We start from the raw sequence: 22,173 nt of genomic DNA on the forward strand, positions 1-22,173 counted from the left end.
AAAGCATGCGTAAATGCTTCAAGACCAAGAGCGAAATTGCTATGTTTTAATATAAAGAATATTATTATACTAGATAAACAAGAAATTGATCCTTTTCATTCTCCCCCCCTTTTTTCCATAATAACCCTGAGTGTTAAAACTTTCTATTCGTCATATGCCAAAAAAAAAGCCGAAATTCATTATATGCATTTTTTGTTCTTTGTTAAAAAAAACAAAAAAAATAACCTTTTACCGTTCTCCCCTCGCAATTTATAAGTTTCACGTCGTAAAACTTCAACACTAAAATTGTTTGACATATAGTACTGTTTCTGGGAGTATGGCGAGATGCAGAACAGATCGTCTCTTACAAGATATCTTCGCTTGGCGATACGCCCATTACGGCATTCTAATGGAAGGAACAGGGGACGTTAGTGTTCTGGTGAACGTACTCCAATGAGATGGAAGGTAGGAAGGAGGAAAGACCCAGGACATACCCTAGCATATTCATAGACAGGCGTAATGTTTGTCCAGTACTCACACTATTTCCCAGACGAACAAGCATTGTTAGTCTTATTCGGCAAATGCAAAGAAAGTAAGAAACAAAAATTGGACAGTGAATGAAGGAAGGAAGGAAGCTGACTGCATACCTGATAAACCCCCTGCGCCACCAAAGCCTCCAGCCCCGGCAACACCGTCCACCCGGAATCACTAGCCAATTGCATCAGCGACGTGACAGAAGGTTTATATGCCATCTCCAGTAAGATACGTTTCGTGCTGACGCCGCGCGCCTGCTCAGTGTCTGAATTTGCTTTTTCGCATAGGTCGAAGAGCCTGCAGAGAATTTCTCGCATGTGGGGCTCGATTGGCTTATCGCCAGGTATCGTCCCAATAGCTACTGTCGGCAAAGATTCTAGAGCTTTCACGTCTTCTAAGATGCGAATATCGTGGTCGGTGTGAAAGGTGGAGGTCATGCTGGAAAGCTTGTCTGGCGAGCGGCCTAACACGTATATGGGGGAGTAGCCCATGTTCTGAAGGGCGAAGATCGCTGCGCGGGCCGTTCCACCGCCTCCGATAACTAGACCGGCAGAGGCGGTGGTGGGCGTGGCTGCGGCATAGGCACCTGCGTCGCTCAGGCAGCGGACCATGCCTTGCCAATCTGTGTTGTGGCCGATAAGGCGTGGGGTTTGGGATTTGCCGTCTGGTGCTGGCGGGGCGCAGACAATGGTGTTTACAGCCCCGATCGACATTGCTTCTGGCGCTATTTCGTCGAGGAGGGGCATGATGCTTATTTTTAGAGGAATGGTGACGGAGGCACCGCCAAAGCCAGGGGAGCGGATGAATTCTTTGGCAACTTCAGGATTATCTGTTTCTAGGGTCCCGTAGGTGTGTGGGAGGCCCATTTGTCTGAAGAGAGTGTTGTGCATTGCCGGAGACCGAGAGGCAGAGACTGGGTTCCCAATGACCGCGAATTTCTTTGCTTTGATTTCGCCTATGAGAGAGAGACCCTTTCGGATTTCTCTGGCGGAAAGTTGACCAGGCGCTGCCTTGAATGGTAGGCTAGGATGGGATACTGGTGTCATGAAACCATTTAACATCCGGCTTAGCTGGCCCTTGTCGCCCATATTGATGGCGATAATGGGGACGTTGTGTTTCTCCTCTGCCCAGGTTTTGAATTTCTTCAGTGAAATGTTGTCGTCAATTGACCTTGCAACACCCACAAGCTTGATCACATCTCCATACTGAAGAGCCTTGTTGTAGAACTGAATCCATGAACCATTCACCCATGACAATTGCCCCTTGGGATCATGGTGGGACGTGATGATTTTCGAAAAGCCTTTCATTTCAGTCACCGTACGTAGGAGCTGCTCCGGGAACGATATTTCTAGATCCACAAATTCAGATCCCATTCGGACGGCAAGACGGTAGAGTTGTAAGGCGGCATCGTATGCATCATCGGGGAAGCGACCACCTTGACCCTTTGTACGGATAGTGAATACAAGAGGCACCGAAGTACGACTGCGCAGCACGGATATCTGTTCAGCGACGTAGTCAACAGACGGTATCTCATTATCAGACTGGGGATCTTTGAGCAAATCAACTCGCAGCTCTACAGCGTCTGACCCCAGCGTGACTTCTTTCAAGATATGGGCAGCCAGACTGAGATCTGGAAGTGTAAGAGAGACAAAGAAAGTATTTTCTTTCCTTCTCATCTTTGCAAGGCTGTCCACTTCGCCGGTGATGACTTTTAAGAAACGATTGAAGCCACCTGAAACCTGTGTCATCCCGTCCAATCCAGTTAATCGACTGTAATATTGAACATTGCTACATTCCTCATACCATGGTTTTCGGCGCAACCACACACTCATCATGTCCTCAACATACGCTGGACGCGTCTTGTCAATTTTCAAGAAATCCATTATTTCTTTAATGTCTCGCATGACAAGAATGACGTTGCCTGTAGTTTTGTGATATTGGGTCAAGAGCTTGCGGGCCTCAGGAGTCTCAACAACACCTCCACCACAGGCAAAAATGTACCCCGTTGGCTTCTCAGTCATTACCCTCCGTAGTAGTGAGAGTTCAGCTTCCCTGAATCCTCCCCATCCCCGTTGTTTGATAATTTCGGGAATCGTCATACCTTCAGTTCTTTCGAGCTCATCATCCAAGTCAATGAATGGACGCTGGAGTGCCTTGGAAACCCAAAAACCGCTTGTCGTCTTCCCTGCACCTCGCATGCCGATGATGAAAATCGATGCTGCAGATTTGTTTACGTGGACAATAGGGTTCGTTTCTGTTCTTTTGCCTACTTCCTTGCCATCCAATTTCACCTTGAAAGTCTGAGCTAGGCTGTCCCACCAACCGGGCCACGTCTTTCCAACACATTCCTTTTCGAGAATCAGAGTTGGCTCGGGAGTCACCAAGGAGAGAACGCTGAAACTCATCGCAACGCGGTGGTCGTCATAACAATAAACGCCGTCTGACGGATGGTGCAGGGTCGCGCGGTCTATGCCGTCGATTTCGAGGCCATCGTCATGTTCTCGACAAACAACCCCAAATTCGGCAAGTTCATCTTTCATAGCCTTGATTCTGTTACATTCTTTGACCCTCTGATTTGCGATACCGAATATCCGCGTCGTGTGATTCGACCCCTTGCCTCTTGCAACAGCAGCAAGAACCGACGCAGTCAGAAATGCATCTGTCATGGGCTCCATGTCTATATTGGGCAGCGGGCTCAGTATTCCTCCTGGAGGACCGGTAACTCTAGTGGAGAAATCGCTCTGATCCACAGCGCAGCCCATTGGCCGCAGGACATCAACGGCGAATCGGGCATCTCCTTGAAGAGACTTGGATCCAATATTCGGGACGGTGCAGGAAGTGCCAGTGATGGCAGCAGCCGCCAGGGGGTATGTGGCAGAGCTGGCATCGCTTTCAACAATATATTCTACGGGGTTAGTATAGAAGCCAAGGGGAATATGGTAAGTGTGCTCTTCCGTCTCGGATTTTTTGACTTCGACGCCGAACGATCGCATCATGGCAGTGGTCATGTCGATGTAAGGCTGTGAGATAGGCTTCCCGCCCACAAGTCTCAGGGTTACAGGCGTTTTAGCGTACGGAGCGCACATCAACAATGACGACACATATTGGGAGGACACTTTCGCAGCAAGGTTTATCTCCCCGCCGGCAAACCCTCCCGAAGAGGCAATTTTGAGTGGAAGGCAACCTAGGTTTTCGAGATACTCGATGCTAGCGCCGTTGGCTGCGAGGGCGTCAACAAGATCGCCAATGGGCCTTTGCTTCATCCGGGCGTTTCCAGTGAGCACGCTCGAGTCGACGCTACTTTTTCGGGCAAGCGTAGCGACAGTCGTTAAGAACCGTGACGCAGTCCCGGCGTTTCCTAAGTACAATTCACTGGGACTAGCCTCCATCCTGCCGCCTTTGCCACTTACTACAAGCACCTCGCCCTCATCTTCCCAGGAGAATGTAGCAGCACCTAGCCGTTCAAGGGCATTAAGCATAACCTCAGTATCATCTGAGTGGAGGAGATTCTTGAGGCGACATGTACCTGACCCTAATGCAGCAAGGACGAGGGCCCGATTCGAGATACTTTTCGATCCTGGGGGCGTACAGGTGACATCAAGGCCTTTTGGAACACCTGGGGAAACTTCGATGCTTGGCGCAAGTACGATTTGGATCTCTTCGTTCGACACTGTACTTGCCCGTGGCTCATGTGTGCGTCCAATCGCAGAGAGAAGCACGACTTTTTTTTTGGGCCCATCGTTCTTTTTATCGACGCCCATATACGCGATCAGTTGCTCCACGCTACAATGTTTGCCAGCGGTCAGTTTCTTTATTCGCTGATCTTTGAGAGAAGTTGGCAACCCATAACTGGCAAGGCATTTCGATATGCGGGATACGGAAACGTTATTTAAAATTCCAAGATGGCGAGCTAGTTCGGCTTCCTTGACCATTCCTATAGAAACACATTCTCCATGAAGGACCTGTGGGGCTAGAATAGCTTCTATTGCGTGACCGATAGAATGCCCGAAGTTTAGGAGGTTGCGCAGTCCGCCCTCTCTTTCATCCGCTGACACAACCTGCGCCTTGAACTCTGCAGAGGATAAAATTGTTCTTTTCAGCGTCTCCTCGATACCACTGAATCGCGGTCGTTCTGGTGTGTTTTTGGACTTGACGGCTGCCAATATAGTCTCAGCATCACGTTCTAGTGCTGCGAACTTTTCGTCGCTTGAAATTGCTGCAGTCTATATGTAAAGGGCACAAAAATCGGGCTAGTTAGCAGATGAGAGCAAAAAGAGAGACTGTGAAAAATATAGATAGTAGAAGATCGTATAACAGCATACAGACCTTGATCACTTCGGCCATGCCATTTATAAACTCTCTCTCAGGTAAGGTATTCAAAAACTCCATATCCAGATAGATCCTTTGCGGTTGCCAAATGGCTCCGATCAAATTTTTGCCATTGGGCGTATCAATGGCTGTCTTGCCGCCAATAGAAGAGTCAACCATTGCTAAGAGGGTTGTAGGAACCTGCACAAAGCGGACTCCACGCATATATGTAGCTGCAACAAATCCGATTAAATCTCCAATAACGCCGCCCCCCAAGGCAATGATCACCGTATCTCGACCGCATGGCGGTTGGCGGGCAAGCATCCAATCTTCAATGTCCGCTTTTGTCTCACGAGACTTTGAAGACTCTCCGGGAGGTATTTCGTATGTGAGGAGACGCGGTTTGGGAGAGACATTCGTTGCGGCATCTTCGAAGGACCTTTGGAAGCCCTCCAAATAGAGGGGCGTCAGGTTGGTGTCGGAAATAAGGATGTAGGTTGAAGAGGAGCAGCTGCTTAATAGATCCTTAGCCACATAATTTCGCCAGATGCCGAAGTCAGCGACAATGCTTTCGCGACCTAGAATGCTGATCTTGGTTGGAACTCCCATGTTTCCCTTAAATTTGGGGGGAAGAGGCCTGATTCAATGTGTATAGAGGACAGGGGTCGTTGCTACCTTCCTCGTCACGTTCACGTTCGTACGAAGGCAGGAAAAAGCATGGAAGTGACAATGTTATATATTTGAATACATTTTTCAGCGAATGTTTGAATCAATTGAGCCTCGAGTGACACCGGGTCTGAACGTTTTTAGTGGGGCAGTTCAAGCTGGGCGCAAAGCAGTTGCCCGTACACCAGCGGCATAGCAGTGTCGAGAGAGTATCTTCAATTGGGCTTTTCAAATGTCATAATATCGAATGCTCTACAATTGTATCCTCCTGGTTGGGGGTTCTTCTCACCTGCAAACTCTGACTCACACTTGCTTCAGTCCCACAGCAACGCTTGGAGAATAAAAGCTTGAACTAGTCAACTAACTATTGCAAACCATACAGTTCAGCTCACCGTCACGTGATATGACGAACAACAACGAAGCCAATTACAATAATGCCCCAAGAGCTTGTTCTTCTAGGATCCATTTTCATCGAGTTTACTTTTTCATATTTATTTCTCTTTTCGTTGTGTTTTTAGGGCAAGCCGCTATCATTGCAGTGGTTTGTTCTGTTCATGCGATGGTTTTCGCAGGAACTTTGGAAGCTTGTATCGACTTCTAAATGCGGTTAGTTGACCGATTTTTGCGACGCCGGTTTCGGGATATCTACGATTTATATCTACGCCGGACACAGCTCCCCTTGTCCCTGATGGAGAAGTAGAAGAAACGACAAACGGTAGGTTACCTGACCTCACCATTCCCTTCGATCTTATAAGCTTCATTTCTCTAGATTTATTCTCACCTTGAGTAAATACTAGTACTCAGGGTAAACACGTGGTATTAGCGGCCATCAGGACTGCCAAGAGAAGAAGAAGAAGAAGAAGAAGAAGAAGAAGAAGAAGAAGAAAAGAGAGGTGGATAAAAGAGCATATTTTGATGCTAGGTGTTAGGGATTGGGCTTGAATAGCATTGAGAAGGATGCGCTACTATCTACCAAGAATTTTATGTAGTTATGACTTTTTGTTGCACTTTAATTCCTTTTATATCCCATTGCTATTACTTCCTAATTGACAATTATATGCGTGAATCTCTGAAATTGCATAACTTATTACTTTCTGTGGGTGTATTCGTACAACAAAAATTATCAAAAGAACCCCCAATCAATACCGTCCATACCCGTCATTGCGGTTACCATTATATCCATTCTGTCCATGGTGATAAGGTCCACCACGGCCTCCACCCCTGTAAGATCCGCCACCTCGGCCTCGACCACCCCCTCCGCCTCCAGAGTTACTGCGGCCTCCAGAGTATTGTTCATACCCTCCTCTCCCCCTTTGCTCATATTGTTGCGATTGGCTATATTGCCTACCTTGACCGTACTCCCTCGGTTGATTATACGACTGGGAGTAGTGACCACGCTGGCTGGATTGATGAGAATAACCGCGACCGCCCTGTTGTTGATAGGGATGATCTTGGTAGGGTTTGTCAAACCGGGCAGCACCAGAGGAGCTGCCAGTTATCCCAGGGGGAGGAGGTATCCATCCTGCTGGCTGCCCACTCATCTGTGATGGAGGTATTGCTGGTGGCACGAAGGCTGGGTTAATATGGGCGGCGAATGGATTGGGTCGATCATTACTGGGCCGGTCGCTGGCATATGACGTTCGACCACCTCTGCCTCTGCCATTGCCGAAGGGAACTCCTCCAAAGGAGCGCCCAGAACGCTGTGCCTTGTTTCTGGTGATTTCAATATCAGTCTTATCGAGAACTGGAGGGTTTTGTTTTACACCCCTTAGAAGCATTGACTTGTGAGTGTACATTGACTTGGGCATATCGTAGATAACGCTACTTCGGGTTAGCATGATCAAAGAGCAGTTGGGCAAAATATGATATAAAATATGCACAATGGAAAACTGACCTTATGGAATGATCTTCGTCTAGAGTCGGTAGGTCCCCATTGTCAAAGGGTGGTACCAGGGAACTATGTGGAACGTACGCATCGTTGCGTCCCACTTTGCCTCCTAGCCCTTCGCTCACTCGCATGTTCAGCTTCAGGGTTGGTGCCAGTTGCTTCTTGGAATAGAAATTCGCAGTTAGGTTCTCGTATAAAGGGTGCCGATCGGATAGGAAGAGAACTTCCCGTCCTGTTGTGTTTCGCGCATGTTCTTCGTTGGATAAGAGAGGGTACCGTTTCTCCATCGCAAGTAGTAGACGTTTCTCGTCAATGAACGGTAAGAGAGCAACGCCTTGCCAAGCAAATTTCTTGCCATTAAGATCTATCGGAAAGTCTTCAGGGTAAAAATCAATGATCTCACTCTCGGGGTCTGACATTAAGTCGTGGAATACTTCTGGAATTGCATGATTGGATGCAGCTGGCAAGACACCCATCAACTGCTCGAAAGGCTTGAATGGCGCGCCTTTATTAAATTCAATTTTCATGTTACCCAGATCAACGAAATCTGCAGCAAAAGGAGCGTAATGATATGGATAATACCAGGTCCAAGAGGGGCACCCCTGGAAATAGTAGAGCAGCACCCAAGCGAGGCCTTCAACGTAGGCTCTGGCGACCTTATGACGGAATTCGATATCCTTTGGGTCAACGTGAAACTTTTGTTCATAATACCGATCAGCGTACCCATCCTCCCACAGCCGAACCGTGTCTGGAGGTAACTCATCGGTATCATCTGGCTTTTTAGGTGTTTCGGACTCGGTTTCAGTCTCTAGAGCGTCCGCCTTTCTTTTGCCCAGAGAAAATGGTGACGTATTGTTGACTGTTCCGTCCACGGAATCTTCAACGCCAGCAGTAACTGCGTCACCGCTACTTCCTCCTTTGATCAGTTGACTTTTGAGAACAGCGGCGGCGCTTTTATTGGCCATGTTCGCTTTGTAAACTGCACCACGGTTTACCACCATGGAGTGCGTAAGTTCTCTATCAGCCCTAGAAATATGCCCTTTTCCAGGAACAATGAGAGGAGGGGGAACGAGTTCGTTTTCCATAGACCCATAATTAGGAGAGCTTCTGCGCTTTTTGCGCGAGCGCTCTTCCTCTCGAGATCTTTCTTCTTCTCGATATCTTTCTTCCTGCTTCCTCCTTTTGGCGTTCGCGTTTTTTCTTTCTTCGGTTTGGCGACGGCGGCGGAAGATAGCATCCTCTTGCTTCGCCAGTCCCTGCAAAATCAGTTGGGCCCTGTCTAAATCAACATGGCCATCTTTTGTTAAATAGCCGTTCATGGCAGGTATATTGTCACGCCATATTGCAATTAGAGTATCGATGCCATTTTCTCTGATGTCTAATGAGGGTAGATGAGGTAAGAAATCATTTCCCACGAAAAAGCACATGAATACCCAGTCATCTAGAGCTCTCTCTAAATCGAAAGGAAAAGGCTGCTGGGGAACATGCATCTCAACAGCAAGGTATTCACGAAGGACGGAGACGTGGAGCCAAATAAATGGTTTGAGCGGACTTCCTTTTCCTTTTTCATCAAATTCTCCATTCTTTTCTTTCGCAGTACCTTTACACGCTTCGGCTATATGGCCAGTTTGTCCACATAAGTGGCAAGTTCTCCCTTTAGATTCTTGGAAAAAGACATCCTCTCGAAGAACTCGAAAGTGAGGTTCATGCGTCGCAAGTCCCAACATAATCAAGTCAGCATCCTACAAACAGAAGTTAGCTGCCACTCTGCAATTTCGCAAAATTGAGGGAAACCTACAAGACCGTATATCACATGACGAGTATTTGGATCATGCTCGGCGCACGATCTTTGCGACCTAATGAATTCCATAATCTTGTGCTCACCTTCACCAGGAACTGTGGCATCTGAGATGATGATTTTCAACTGTATACGATTAGCTCGATAAGAATAAATTATATAAAAAAAGAGCCGTACTAACCTTTTCCCATGCGGGATCAGTGTTGAGTTTATATGCCACCCAGTAGCGTAGCGCTGCAGCAAGAATGTCCATAAAGGGTGTTCCAGGAGTAATTACGTTGGAGTCCCATGTCTTCGTAATGACTTCCTCTACTAGCCCCTCGCCTCCTTTGCTTCCATTTTGTTTCCTTAACAATTTGGCGAACTCCTCTTTCTTTTCGTCCGCTTCCTTTGCTTCTTGTGCAGAACGGAATCGACGAGAACGTTGCTGGTTCATTTTAGCACGTGGAGCAACACCGTCTGGGAAGAACCGGAAGATTAACATTAGCAAGGCCAGCCCACAACCGTATGGAAGGGCTGCGAAGGAAATAATAAGGGAATGGAAAGCTGTACCCCCTCCGCGACAACAGATCATCATGACGAGATAATAGATTGGTCCGAAGGGGATATTTCAGTTCCATGCATGTCAGCCGGACGTACCAACAGCAATCATCAATAGTTTCCTAGGCCTGACCATATTCACGACTCGATCGGTATATTTGAAGATCTCCAGCATCATATCTTCCTCGGTTTCAGGGGGGGGCTTTCCGTCAGGATGAGTACATGGATGGACAATTCCATTCATATCCAAGTATAGATTGTCCATCTCTTCACCATTTGGATTTGGCTTCGTTGTATCTACTGGTACCTCTTCGCCGTCGATTTCTTGCGGGATTTCTTCGACAACAGGGGATATGATTTTGGGATACTTCGAGGATAGCCACCGGAAAAGAGCTGGAACACCCATATTAACGGTAATGAGTAGTCTCCTACTCTGGAAGGTAAAATGTCTATATTCTCTATATCGTTTCCGGCTCTGCCGTGCTGCGAGCTTCGCGAGGCTGAGGCCCCGAGGGAGCTGCGACAAAAATGTATGGTTCGCAAACAGATATATATGTCAGGGAAACCATGAATAAACGGCGCTTCTATATAAGCAACACAGAAAACGACAGTAAGAAACAAATTCCAAGCCAGTTCCCAGGCTTGATGTTTGCCAATGATTTTAGAATTTAAGGTTGAGATTTTGAAGCAATCTTCAGCCTTCCGGACAAACAAAGTTCCGCAGATAACGTGATATCCGACTGGCCAGGGCGACAAGTGTTCGACAGCAATCAAGCTCGAACTCGAGACCGCATGTATTGTGGCATTGGCTACAATCTGCTTGTCTCCCTGATACAGCTACGCGGTGAGGGGACGGACGGCGTTGCGTGGGCAGTCTGTTGAAATTTGTCGGAAGCCCTGAAGCTCAATACAACCTTACAGTCTGAATGTTTGCGAACTCTACGGCCCTCAGCAACTGGCAACAATGCGTATTTGTTAGCAACACGGTGCCATGTTTCGAATTCTCGAGTCCCAAGTTCCGGCCAGGCAGACGGCGACGGATACAATTAATACTCTGAGCAATAGGCTACAGAGCGCGACATTGCTGGAGGACCGCAGAGCAGCCATTTTGGGTCTTCGGAGTTTTGCTAAGGAATACCCTGCATCTGTTTCGTCCGGTGCACTTCGTCCATTAATAAACAGTTTGAGAAAAGATGCAGAAGATGTTGATACTATTAAGGTGGTCTTAGAGACATTGCTGATGTTATTTTCTCCCAATGATAATAGTGTAGGTGTTGTCCATATCGCTGGTTTTCAAGGCCTAGGTTGCTAACTGTATTCGATAACAGCCCGAAGCATCTGATGAAATTGCACTTTGGCTTGCCGATGAGTTTACTCAAGTAAGTCAAATACAAGCCGGTTAACTTCAAGTATGTTGACATTGTTGAATAGCGGCAAGACAACATAACAATCCTGCTCGATCTCTTGGACTCCAAGGAATTCTACTCTCGATTGTACTCCCTTCAATTGATGTCATATATATCAAGCGCACGCCCAGAGAGAACCCAAGAGTGTATTTTTACGGCACCATTAGGGATATCACGGCTAGTTAATGTTCTGAGTGACGCTCGTGAGCCGGTGCGCAATGGTGCGTTTTGTTCCTTGTATATCTCCTATTTCTTGTTGTCATTGAAATGTGTCATGCTAATCTACGAGGAAAGAGGCCCTCCTTCTTTTAATCGCATTGACGCCATCATCTGCGGAACTCCAAAAGCTAGTGGCTTTCGAGAACGCCTTCGAACGTATTTTTTCCTTAATAGAAACCGAGGGCTCTTTAACGCATGGGTCAACGGTTGTTGCAGACTGCTTGTCACTTCTGGGAAATCTACTTGCGCTCAATGTTTCCAACCAATCATATTTCCGTGAGACCGGCTGTGTAAAGAAGCTTGGAGCACTCCTTTCTGAGGCAAACAGAGAGCAAGAAAAGGAAGATGGCGTTCCTGAGTGGGCATTGGAGCACCGGGATAAGAACCTTTGGGGACTTTTGGCAATAGTTCAGTTATTCCTTGTTAAGGGTGGAATCAGTACACCCGTCAATCAATCGGCATTCTGGCAGAATGGGGTTATGGAGCAGGCTCTTCGTACCGCTTTCAATACAAGTTTTGATATTAAGATTAGGACGAAGGTATGATATTTTGTTCTCGACTTAATACTGCTTCGTTCTAACAACACGAGTCCTAGGCTCTATCTGTGTGCGCAGATTTAATACGCGGAAATTCAAATTTACAAGAACAGTTTGCGGATATAGATGTCTTAGTTGGACCTACGCTGGCTCAGCCAAACAAAGAACCGCTTACCAACGGGGCAAATACAAGTACGCACGAGAAGATCAATGTGATCGAGGCACTTCTGGAGTTAACTCTCGAGTCAGAGTCAGCTCATTTTCTCGATGCGAGGCTCGCTGCTTGTGAGTGTGTCAAAGCTTTTTTATCAAACCATTCTGGAATTCGACTCCATTTTCTGCGCAGAGCAATCGATGGACATACCAGTGGAGAAGACCAAATTGCGAATATCTTTACAATCCTTCTCCAGCCACTAGCTAGCAGAGGGAACGCTGACCCGTATCAAACCTGGTTGGCCGCCGTTTTACTGTTCCATTTGGTTTTTGAGGACCCAGAAGCAAAAGCTCTTGCTATGAAAGTAACGGAAGGAGATGAGTCGAGTGGTGAGGAGGTTATTACTTGTGTTCAAGTCATAGCAGGAAATCTCATAACTGGCATGCAAAGGAATGACGATGAACGGATCTCCGTGGGATATTTAATGCTTCTTTGTGGTTGGCTGTATGAGGACCTCGACGTTGTTGATGATTTCCTTGGTGAGGGAAGCATTGTTCAGAGGCTTATTCAGGAAACGAGTCGGAGTACTCCATCCAAGACATTGCTCCCAGGCCTTTCAGCTATTCTGCTTGGAATCATCTACGAATTCTCGACTAAGGACTCTCCAATACCGCGCCCTATATTACATCGGCTTTTAATGAACGGGTTGGGAAGGGAACAATATATCGATAAGATCACAAAACTTCGCGAGCTGTCGTTAGTCCGAGATTTCGAAGTTCTCCCACAGTCATCACAACTTGCCTATGATGGACTACCTGAGGTATACTTCGATAAAACGTTCATCGATTTCCTGAAAGACAACTTCAGCCGCCTGATCCGTGCTATTGACCGCGACCCAGGGTTCGAGGTGCCCATCATTGCTAATGGCGTCCAGAAGGGAATATCTCGCGAGCTGGTAGATACCCTTCGAGCCCAAGTGGAAGATAAGGCGCAAGCGATTCAAAAGCTCGAATCAGATCTACTGACTCTAGAGCGGAAATTAGAACAGGAGCAACTGGACCATAGAAAGACGAAAGATTCAACTACCCTTGAGCTTAACAGAGTAAAGCATCTCAATGAAACGCTTCAGAGGAACCATGAAGAGGAGTTGAGGACGCTCGAGGAACGGAACAAACAGTCTTACAACGACCTACTCCGACAGCACGGAGAACAATTACGAACCATAGACTCACAGCTCAAGCAGACATCCACAGAACATGAAAAGAACGCTGCAAAGATACGTAAACGACATGAGGCTGAAGTAGCGGATCTGAAAAAGACCATTCAGAATCTTGAGGCAAGTCTTGAGAAAGCGGGCAAAGATCATATTCAGGACCTCCAAACTGCTCACGAGGAGTATTCCTCGAAGCTTTCCTCATTGGAAGCACGGAATCAACGGGCTGAAGATCGCGCTGAGGAAGCTAGCGAACGTGCCGCAAAGGCCGAAGAAAAGCTTAAAACCGCACAGGCCGCGTTAGAAGCATCCAGGATCGAGTTAAAAGAGAAGGAAGAATCTCGGAAAGCTGTACAGGGAGAGCTGGAGGATCTATTGATCGTTTTCAGTGACTTGGAAATGAAGCGCAACCAGGACAAGGTAAGCACTACAGAGCTGCTCAATAAAAGACGTGGGCTAACCCATAGCTATAGAAACGCTTGAAGGACCTCGGCGAAGAGGTCTCCGAAATGGAAGAAGGCGACGATGATGACGAAGACGACGGGGAGGACTAGGTCTCAGAAGCGGCTTGGGCAATTCATTATCTTACATAGCTTTTTACACCCAGCCGAAGCTAATGATACCTCCACACAGCAAGTTGTACTAGTTTGAATGTAAACTTCAAGTATTTTAGTTAAATGACATGATTGCTTGTATATATGTCAGGTTTCATGATATATGACCGGTTTTATGACACTAAATAAGTATGTCTTTTGTTGTGCTATGTCCCCAAAAATGACCCCTCCATGACATGTCATTCCACCACCGGAAAATCAATGTAGCGGGGTAACTTCTCCAACGATTTTGACTCACACAATAACCTTGCAAACACCTACTTCTCCCCACCACGCGTTGGAGAAAGCAACCGCAGTAAATCACTTCCAAGGCACCGGCTCTGCCATGGCGATTGACTTTCCAAAGGAAGAAGAGGCCTTCCTCAAGCGATGGAAGGAAATTGGTGCTTTTGAGAGACAGGTCGAACTGTCTCGAGGAAGAACCCCGTATACGTTCTATGATGGACCGCCCTTTGCGACAGGACTTCCACATTACGGCCACCTGTTGGCATCAACTATAAAAGACATCATTCCAAGATATTGGTCTATGAAGGGACGTTATGTCGAACGACGATTTGGTTGGGATACTCATGGAGTTCCAATCGAGTACGAAATCGACAAAACCCTGGGCATGTCTGGATCCGAAGCGGTTGAAAAACTAGGTTTGGGAAAATACAATGCAGAGTGCAGGGCGGTTGTCATGAGGTTTGCTGCAGAATGGAGGCAGACTATTGATAGGCTTGGTCGCTGGATCGATTTTGACAATGATTACAAGGTACATGACCATCTCTCTCTCTCTACATGCTTCCCGTATCTTTTGAGCAATATTTTGCATTGCGGCTAGAAGCCCAAGGAATGACTGACACTTCTTCTGGAGCAGACTATGGATACTTCATATATGGAGAGCCTTTGGTGGATAGTGAAGCAGTTATTCGACAAAGGGGTGATCTATCGTGGTTACAGAGTCATGCCTTACTCTACAGCTCTTAACACCCCATTGAGTAACTTTGAGGCACAACAAAATTATAAAGATGTACAGGATCCTGCAGTAGTCGTCTCATTCCCGCTCCTCGACGATCCGCAAACAAAGCTTCTCGCCTGGACAACTACGCCGTGGACTTTGCCATCGCATACATCGCTTGCAGCACATCCCGATTTTGAATACGTTAAGATCCATGATGTTTTGTCCGGAAGTAATTATATACTCATCGAGGCCTTGCTCAAGACTCTATATAAGGACCCCAAAAAGGCGAAATACCAAGTTCTCGAGCGCTTCAAGGGATCAACTATGAAAGGATGGAGATACCAACCTCTTTTTGATTATTTCTATGAAGAGTTCAAGGACGTAGGGTTTCAGGTTCTCAACGCGACGTATGTCACTGCAGATGATGGTGTTGGTTTAGTTCATCAAGCTCCAGCGTTCGGCGAAGAAGATTACAACGTGGCTGTTGAGAATGGCATCATTACTGATACGCGGTTACCGCCAAACCCGGTCGACGAGAGAGGCTTTTTTACCTCAGAGGTTCGAGATTTTGCTGGTCAACATGTCAAAGCAGCAGATAAAGCGATTGTAAAACACCTGAAAGCAGCTGGGCGCCTTGTCGTGGATGCCCAGATCACGCATAGCTATCCATTCTGCTGGAGATCTGACACTCCTTTGATCTATAGAGCTGTGCCTTCGTGGTTCGTCAAAATAGGTCCCATTATTCCCCAAATGCTTCAAGGGATAGAGGAGTCTTATTGGGTCCCTTCCTTTGTCAAAGACAAACGATTCGCAAGTTGGATTGCGAATGCAAGGGATTGGAACATTTCGAGAAATCGATACTGGGGAACTCCGATCCCATTGTGGGCCAGTGAGGATTACAAAGAAATTATAGCTATTGGCAGCGTTGAGGAGCTCAGACAGCTCAGTGGATATACTGGTGAACTCACGGACCTCCATCGCGATAAGATTGACCACATCACTATCCCAAGCAAGCAAGGGAAGGGTGTATTACGAAGGGTCGAGGAAGTTCTTGATTGTTGGTTTGAATCCGGAAGTATGCCCTATGCTTCCCAGCATTATCCCTTTGAGAACAAAGAACATTTTGAGAAGTCGTTCCCGGGTGATTTCATCGCAGAAGGCCTTGACCAGACCCGAGGTTGGTTTTATACACTCGCTGTCATTAGCACGCACCTGTACGGAAAGCTGCCATTCAAGAACTGTGTTGTGAATGGAATTGTACTCGCTGAAGACGGCAAGAAAATGTCAAAGCGATTGAAAAATTACCCAGACCCAACTCTCATTATGGATCGCTATGGGTCTGACCCGCTTCGGCTTTACCTCATTAACTCTCCAGTCGTTCGCGCAGAGCCCTTAAGATTCAAGGAATCAGGCGTGAAAGAAATTGTCGCCAAAGTTCTGCTCCCCTTGTGGAATAGTTACAAATTCTTCGAAGCTCAGGTTGCGCTGCTGAAAAAGATCGAGGACGTGGAGTATGTGTTCGATCCAGCGGCGGAAGCAACCAACACGAATGTCATGGATCGCTGGATTCTGGCAAGCTGTCAGAGTCTACTCAAATTTGTCAATCAAGAAATGGCTGGGTACCGGCTTTATACTGTTGTTCCGAGACTACTAGGATTGATCGATAACACCACCAACTGGTACATTCGGTTCAACCGTAGGAGGCTGAAGGGGGAGCTTGGGTTGGACGACACTTTACACGCGTTAAATACCCTTTTCGAGGTCCTTTATACCCTAGTCCGCGGCCTCGCACCTTTCACTCCTTTCATCACCGATAATATATACCTTCGACTCCTTCCTCATATACCAAAATCCCTTCAAGCCGAGGATAGCCGCAGCGTCCATTTCCTCGCTTTCCCTGAGGTTCGTGAAGAACTTTTTGATGATGTCATTGAGAGACAGGTCGGTCGGATGCAGAAGGTGATTGAGCTTGGTCGCATTGCACGTGAACGCAGAAGCATTGGCCTCAAGTCACCCCTGAAGACGCTCGTTGTGATCCACCAGGAAAAACAATATCTCGATGATGTGAGATCCCTAGAGAGCTACATTCTGGAAGAGCTTAATATCCGGGATCTGGTTCTCTCATCCGATGAGGATAAGTACAATGTCCAGTACAGTGTCACAGCAGATTGGCCCACTCTAGGCAAGAAATTGAAGAAAGATGCTCAAAGGGTTAAGAAAGCGCTACCATCGCTCTCAAGTAACGATGTTAAGCGATTCGTCACTGACAAGAAGATGGTGGTTGATGGCATTGAGCTTGTCGACGGGGATCTGGTAATCAGGCGCGGCTTGAAAGACGACGCATCTTCCAAGGACTTTGAAACGAATACAGATGATGATGTACTTATCATCCTGGACGCAGTTTTATACCCTGAGTTAGCTGAGGAAGGGCTAGCAAGGGAAATCGTGAACCGAGTCCAGCGGCTGCGAAAAAAGGCGGGGTTGGTTCCAACTGACGACGTGGGGATGGAGTATCGGGTTCTCTCTGACCCTGACAATGTCGGCATCGAGCGCGTTTTCCAGACGCAGTCGAAGGCGATTGAAAAAGCGCTGCGTAGACCGATCGACCAACATATAGTCACAGAGGTCGAAGGGAGGGCACCCGAAGGCGAGGAAGAGGGGATCATTTTAGAAGAAGAGCAGGAGGTACAAAAAGCGACCTTCTTGCTTCGGCTGGTGAAGTTGTAGTTAGAAATATTTGAAGCAAAAAGAAGACTAAGAGGGTTTTCATCATGGAAGCTGGATTCTGTGGTTTATCAGGTTATTGTGAAGTTGAAAGGGTCGTCAGGGTGCTTGCTACTGCGTAGATATGGATGATTTTTTTCCCTACTAAAACTAATTGATTCCGCTATTCTACATGTAAACCAGAATAAACCGGGATGCCATATTGCCATATTTCTGCGAGTTCTTTCATATTAAAGTAACGGTATGCCATTCCATCTTACAAACCAGTTGCCCGTTATCATGGCTTCTTAGCCGCTGCCTGTGTTGTATACAAATTAGGTTTCTGCATCGGACATGGGGTTCAGAATGTAGATTATACCAGATAGCATTCCTTTAGCTTCATAAACTCCTTTGCGCACATATCCTTTCGGATCGCATTATAATCAGCGAAGACACATTTGCCGTACGCGGAGGCCTGTAGCACTGGAATCAGCCAAAGTGATTTTATGTTCCCTTTCATGGCTCTGGGATAGTTTGTATACGAACCTGAGCAGAGCACTGGGCGGTAGCTTTGGCAAACTTCTCAATTGGCCTCGTTCGCCCGGTCATATTCGCAGCGGCTAAGAGGGACCCACGATAATTATTGTATTGTCTGCACTTCTCCCTGGGGGATCCTGCAAGGTATCGCCATCATCACCACTTCGACCTTCCAAGGTTTTTTCGGCGTCAAAGGATTGGTCGAGGCTGGGCTTACATAAGCTACCAGAGGCGCGTTGGCGGGAGAACAAGCACCAGATAAATGTAGTTGACCGCCATGCCATAGTAACTGAGTATATTGATGTCGTCCCGCGACAGAATCCAGCTTATGATAATTTGATGTGCTGGAAATGTGGCCGCTTATTGAGTCCTCCCACCTTTGTCCTTGAGCTCTTGCGATCTGCGTAGGTGTTTCGTATCGCCTCTATGTATCAAACAACGCGCCATAGGTCGCGAAACGCTCGATGTATCCACGTCGCGGCCACCAAGTCGAACTGGACGAGCAACTGTCCCTTTCAGATCAAGGTCGGCGCTCTCCCCCCTCCCCCTTTCTCAGAAGGTATTTCAATGGAGGTATGTCGCTGATTCAGTGGGAATGTAGATGTCAATATCCTCCTCCAAATCGTCTCTCGCGCAGAGAAGCAGCCCGATGCTCACCGACTCCCCTTTCGCGCTATATTCGCAGCGTATGATTCCGTGTTATCGGAAAATGGCATCGAGGCGGAAACGGATCGGACGTACCTGCGCTTTCTATTCCAGCTTGGAGGCAAGTCGGTGCCAGGTGATACGCTATATGAAAAATTCGAGACCCTTTTGCTGCGCATGGGCATTGAGCTCGAGTACGGGGACGAGACAGGAGGGGAAGGGGGAAGAATCGAAGAAGTCACCACCGCTGATACAGAAGCCAATGGTGCACTGGCAGAGGAAAAAATACCGGCCGATGGCAGCCGACTCGGTATCCGGTCCATGGGGGACAGCGCGCCAGGCGGGCGTCGTTCAATTCAATGTACGATGCTGCCAATGAAACTACACAAAGGAGTATGTATCGACCCAGCTCAAGATCATCTGTGTCAAGGTTGGAAGTCGGAAGGAGAATTTTCTCTCCGCCCCCAATCAGGAGAGAGGAGCTTGCTCGACATGCACATGCACCGGCCATTGTGGAAACGAGAAGCAGGATGACAGCCAACAGAGCTACAAAGAACACTGCTCGTCGCCATCCGCAGACTGGTGCAATTATTACCGAACCGGCCCAATTGCGAGTGGATTTAGATGCGCATCATTTGAATCATGGTGTGAATGAAAATAAAACAACAAACCACACTAATCAGAAGCGGTTATTATTTGATAGCAGCGAGGAATCTAATGATGAGCCTCTCCAACATGGCGATCTTATACCCGGAGTTCAAGTATCCCCAGAATTAATATACCAGCCTTCTCTTTCTCACCTTCTCCGCGATGCGTCCACATTCAACATGTATCGACAACGAGGTACTGTCCGACGAATATTTGCTAAATGGTCGGAGCGAGCTAAGCGACAACAACAAACCTTCGAGTCTATGCAAAAGGCAGCTGCCAAGCATGATGCATCTACCCTTCAGCGTCAGGCATTTGACATTTGGCGAACCACATGGCGACAGAAACGCCAAGAAGCCCAGACGGCAAGATTCTTTAAACATCTTGAGAAGCGTGCTGCGCGAGCTCGAGATCTATATTTAATGACGAAAGCATTCACTCATTGGGCACAAGTTACTTCGGATGAGGTAGAGAAAGCGTCTGAAGCCCGACGACATATTCTATGCATAAAGTATTTCAATGCGTGGCGGGGGATAACCGCAGTAAATGAGATGAAGGCTCAACGGCTTGCGTTGACGAAGCCATTCAAGGCCTGGAAGACTAAATTTAAACAGTTCCAGAAAGACGATGCCGAGGCTGATGCTGTTTATCAGGAAAACCTTGCAAGGTCTGCGTATTGGAAGTGGTTTTGGACATTCTGCGATCGACGTGCCCCTCAGTGGAGAGATTATCGCTTGAAACATAAGTCACTTCTCTCGTGGCTTCGGGCATTGCGAACCCAAAGGGAGCGTGACCAAGAGATAGACGTGCACAACAAACAGACTTTGCTTCAGGCGACTTTCCAGAAATGGTCCCAACGGATGCGCGCCATTATTTCGGCTCAACAACACGCCGATAGCCGGTGGAAGCTTGAACATACCGGGCATTGTTTCTCGGAATGGCGGATTCGAACTCACTTAGAACCCATCGCCGTAAAAGTCTCTGCTTCAGTCGAATCGAGAATCCTCCACTCCTCCATCAAGACATGGGCGTTGCAGTCGCGCATGTCGAAACATGCACGAGAAGTTGACCGTCTCCGTATTATGCGCAATACATGGACCACATGGAACGACAACCTGCGCTGTCTAGCTCTTTCCTCTCGCATCAACGAGCGTGTCGTTATGCAAGCGTTGTATAAATGGGTACTGATGGCGCGCGTTCGTCTGATGAGCAGAATTCACGAGCAGCGTGTAAAACGTGAGACATTGGCGAGATTGACCTTAAATTCGCGAGGACTGTATACAAGGCTTCTGCGCCAAGAGGAAGATTTTCGCGCCCACCGTTCAAGAGAGCTCCTTCGGTCGAAACTCTATGACTGGCGAGAGAAACTTGCTACTCAAAGACGGCGCGATCATGTCGCGCTGGTGTACTACGCCCCCAGACTTGAACAGGAGACTCTTGACGCTTGGAAGAACCAGATGCGCCACGTTTCTGAATTGGAGTCCTGGGCGAAGGATGCTCGTTTCTACTTTCTTATGACCGGGTATCTAAAACAATGGCGCGTTGCTGCAGCGAATTCGGCCAAAAAACGACGTCAAGATGCCTACGCGAAGGTTAGGCGTACGATCAAAATGAATCTAGCTTCTGGAGCGCTCTCAGCGTTACGATCTAAAGCGGTCACCAACGCAAAATTAGAACACCACGCTGATGACATACGCTGGAGCCGGCTATTCAAACTCGGTATTGATGCTTTTGATAAGTGGCGTGCGGCGACTGCCCGACGGCGAGTGAACGTGCGTGATTCGGAGATATTTTACAGTCGACAACTAGCTTATAGCTGCCTTACTCGGATGAGTTCGTTATTTACTAGAATTCGCGCGCTGGATGAAAAGGCTATTCAATTTCAAGTAATACACGTATCTGCATCTGGTGCAACCCAACTTCGCAAACTCTCTCTACGCATTTTTCAAATTAAGGCCAGTTTGGAGACAGCGGATGCTCTGAATGAGCGAAACCTCCGTAAGCATCTCAGAAATATGTTCCGGCATTGGTACGGGAAGGCGAAACGATTGTTGGACGGCAGAGATGGAGATATACATCGATACCCTACAATTGGAGCAAGTTATGACAATATCACCACAACCCCACGCCGGCTAAACGAAGGGTGGCCTTTAGTGGATCCAATTTTGAGCCTGAGCGAGCTAGGCCCGCTTCCACACTTTACAGCACAAACTCCGATAGCCACACCGGGGTACCTCAATAGCCCATCCAAGCGGGCGGCGCGGGCTAAAGCGCTCGCGCAGGTTTCTACGACCCCGGCTACACCTATAAGAACGCCGTTCGCGGCCCGTTTAAGGGCGGAGCAGGTGCGGACAGAACCGCGACAGTTTTTACATAATAGGACTAGTGTTCACACTCGACGAAGTTCTCTGGGTGCTATTGTCCGGTTTGCTGATGAGGCTGTTGATGATAATGATGATTACAACGCTGGAGATGATATCGGCGATGCCGATGATGATGATGGTGAAGTTGGCGATGAACCTGAATCTCCGACTAAAAGGAGATCTACAAATTGATCTATCTAATTTCTTTTTTCTCTTCGCATAGGATAGGGGCTAGGTTGTCTTGTCCTACTTGTACAAACTAAATTTTGGGTTGATATGGACAGGCTTATGGGTGTGTTTTTGGAGACTTGTCATTATATTTTGGATTAGTATGAATACCGGCGTTTCTTTGGGCGGGGTCTGATTTATTTTTTCCATTGATATCACGAAGTATATTCATTGTCATCGGACTTTGCACATGTGGACTAGAGATTATTTAGTTTGATTTCGCGTCCCTTGGACTTGTCGCATGAGCACTC

General features: G+C 47.5%; 6 protein-coding genes across 6 annotated transcripts; 3 read left to right on the forward strand and 3 right to left on the reverse strand.

Annotated features, from left to right (window-relative positions):
• Positions 1 to 24: 24 nt before the first annotated feature.
• Positions 25 to 5,430, reverse strand: HCBG_03893 (pentafunctional AROM polypeptide; the record flags this gene model as incomplete). The annotated part of the gene is made up of 4 exons (XM_045430942.1): positions 25 to 385; positions 474 to 518; positions 627 to 4,736; positions 4,840 to 5,430. 4 exons carry the CDS (start codon positions 5,428 to 5,430, stop codon positions 344 to 346), a joined length of 4,788 nt encoding a protein of 1,595 aa, XP_045289085.1.
• A 1,061-nt stretch (positions 5,431 to 6,491) lies between these two features.
• Positions 6,492 to 10,119, reverse strand: HCBG_03894 (5'->3' exoribonculease Dhp1; the record flags this gene model as incomplete). The annotated part of the gene is made up of 5 exons (XM_045430943.1): positions 6,492 to 7,308; positions 7,382 to 9,117; positions 9,174 to 9,299; positions 9,355 to 9,632; positions 9,813 to 10,119. 5 exons carry the CDS (start codon positions 10,117 to 10,119, stop codon positions 6,627 to 6,629), a joined length of 3,129 nt encoding a protein of 1,042 aa, XP_045289086.1.
• A 585-nt stretch (positions 10,120 to 10,704) lies between these two features.
• Positions 10,705 to 13,795, forward strand: HCBG_03895 (uncharacterized protein; the record flags this gene model as incomplete). Its single annotated transcript, XM_045430944.1, has 6 exons — positions 10,705 to 10,980; positions 11,042 to 11,092; positions 11,145 to 11,340; positions 11,414 to 11,877; positions 11,934 to 13,661; positions 13,715 to 13,795. The coding sequence occupies 6 exons, from the start codon at positions 10,705 to 10,707 to the stop codon at positions 13,793 to 13,795; spliced, it is 2,796 nt and encodes a 931-aa protein (XP_045289087.1).
• Positions 13,796 to 14,180: 385 nt separating this feature from the next.
• Positions 14,181 to 17,525, forward strand: HCBG_03896 (isoleucyl-tRNA synthetase,cytoplasmic; the record flags this gene model as incomplete). The annotated part of the gene is made up of 2 exons (XM_045430945.1): positions 14,181 to 14,609; positions 14,712 to 17,525. 2 exons carry the CDS (start codon positions 14,181 to 14,183, stop codon positions 17,523 to 17,525), a joined length of 3,243 nt encoding a protein of 1,080 aa, XP_045289088.1.
• Positions 17,526 to 17,799: 274 nt separating this feature from the next.
• On the reverse strand, positions 17,800 to 18,110 carry HCBG_03897 (uncharacterized protein; the record flags this gene model as incomplete). Its single annotated transcript, XM_045430946.1, has 3 exons — positions 17,800 to 17,820; positions 17,881 to 17,976; positions 18,048 to 18,110. The coding sequence occupies 3 exons, from the start codon at positions 18,108 to 18,110 to the stop codon at positions 17,800 to 17,802; spliced, it is 180 nt and encodes a 59-aa protein (XP_045289089.1).
• Positions 18,111 to 18,502: 392 nt separating this feature from the next.
• On the forward strand, positions 18,503 to 21,886 carry HCBG_03898 (uncharacterized protein; the record flags this gene model as incomplete). Its single annotated transcript, XM_045430947.1, has 3 exons — positions 18,503 to 18,563; positions 18,640 to 19,044; positions 19,122 to 21,886. The coding sequence occupies 3 exons, from the start codon at positions 18,503 to 18,505 to the stop codon at positions 21,884 to 21,886; spliced, it is 3,231 nt and encodes a 1,076-aa protein (XP_045289090.1).
• Positions 21,887 to 22,173: the final 287 nt, after the last annotated feature.

This window comes from Histoplasma capsulatum (assembly GCF_000150115.1).
Source record: "Histoplasma capsulatum G186AR genomic scaffold supercont2.4, whole genome shotgun sequence".
NCBI lineage: Eukaryota > Fungi > Ascomycota > Eurotiomycetes > Onygenales > Ajellomycetaceae > Histoplasma > Histoplasma capsulatum.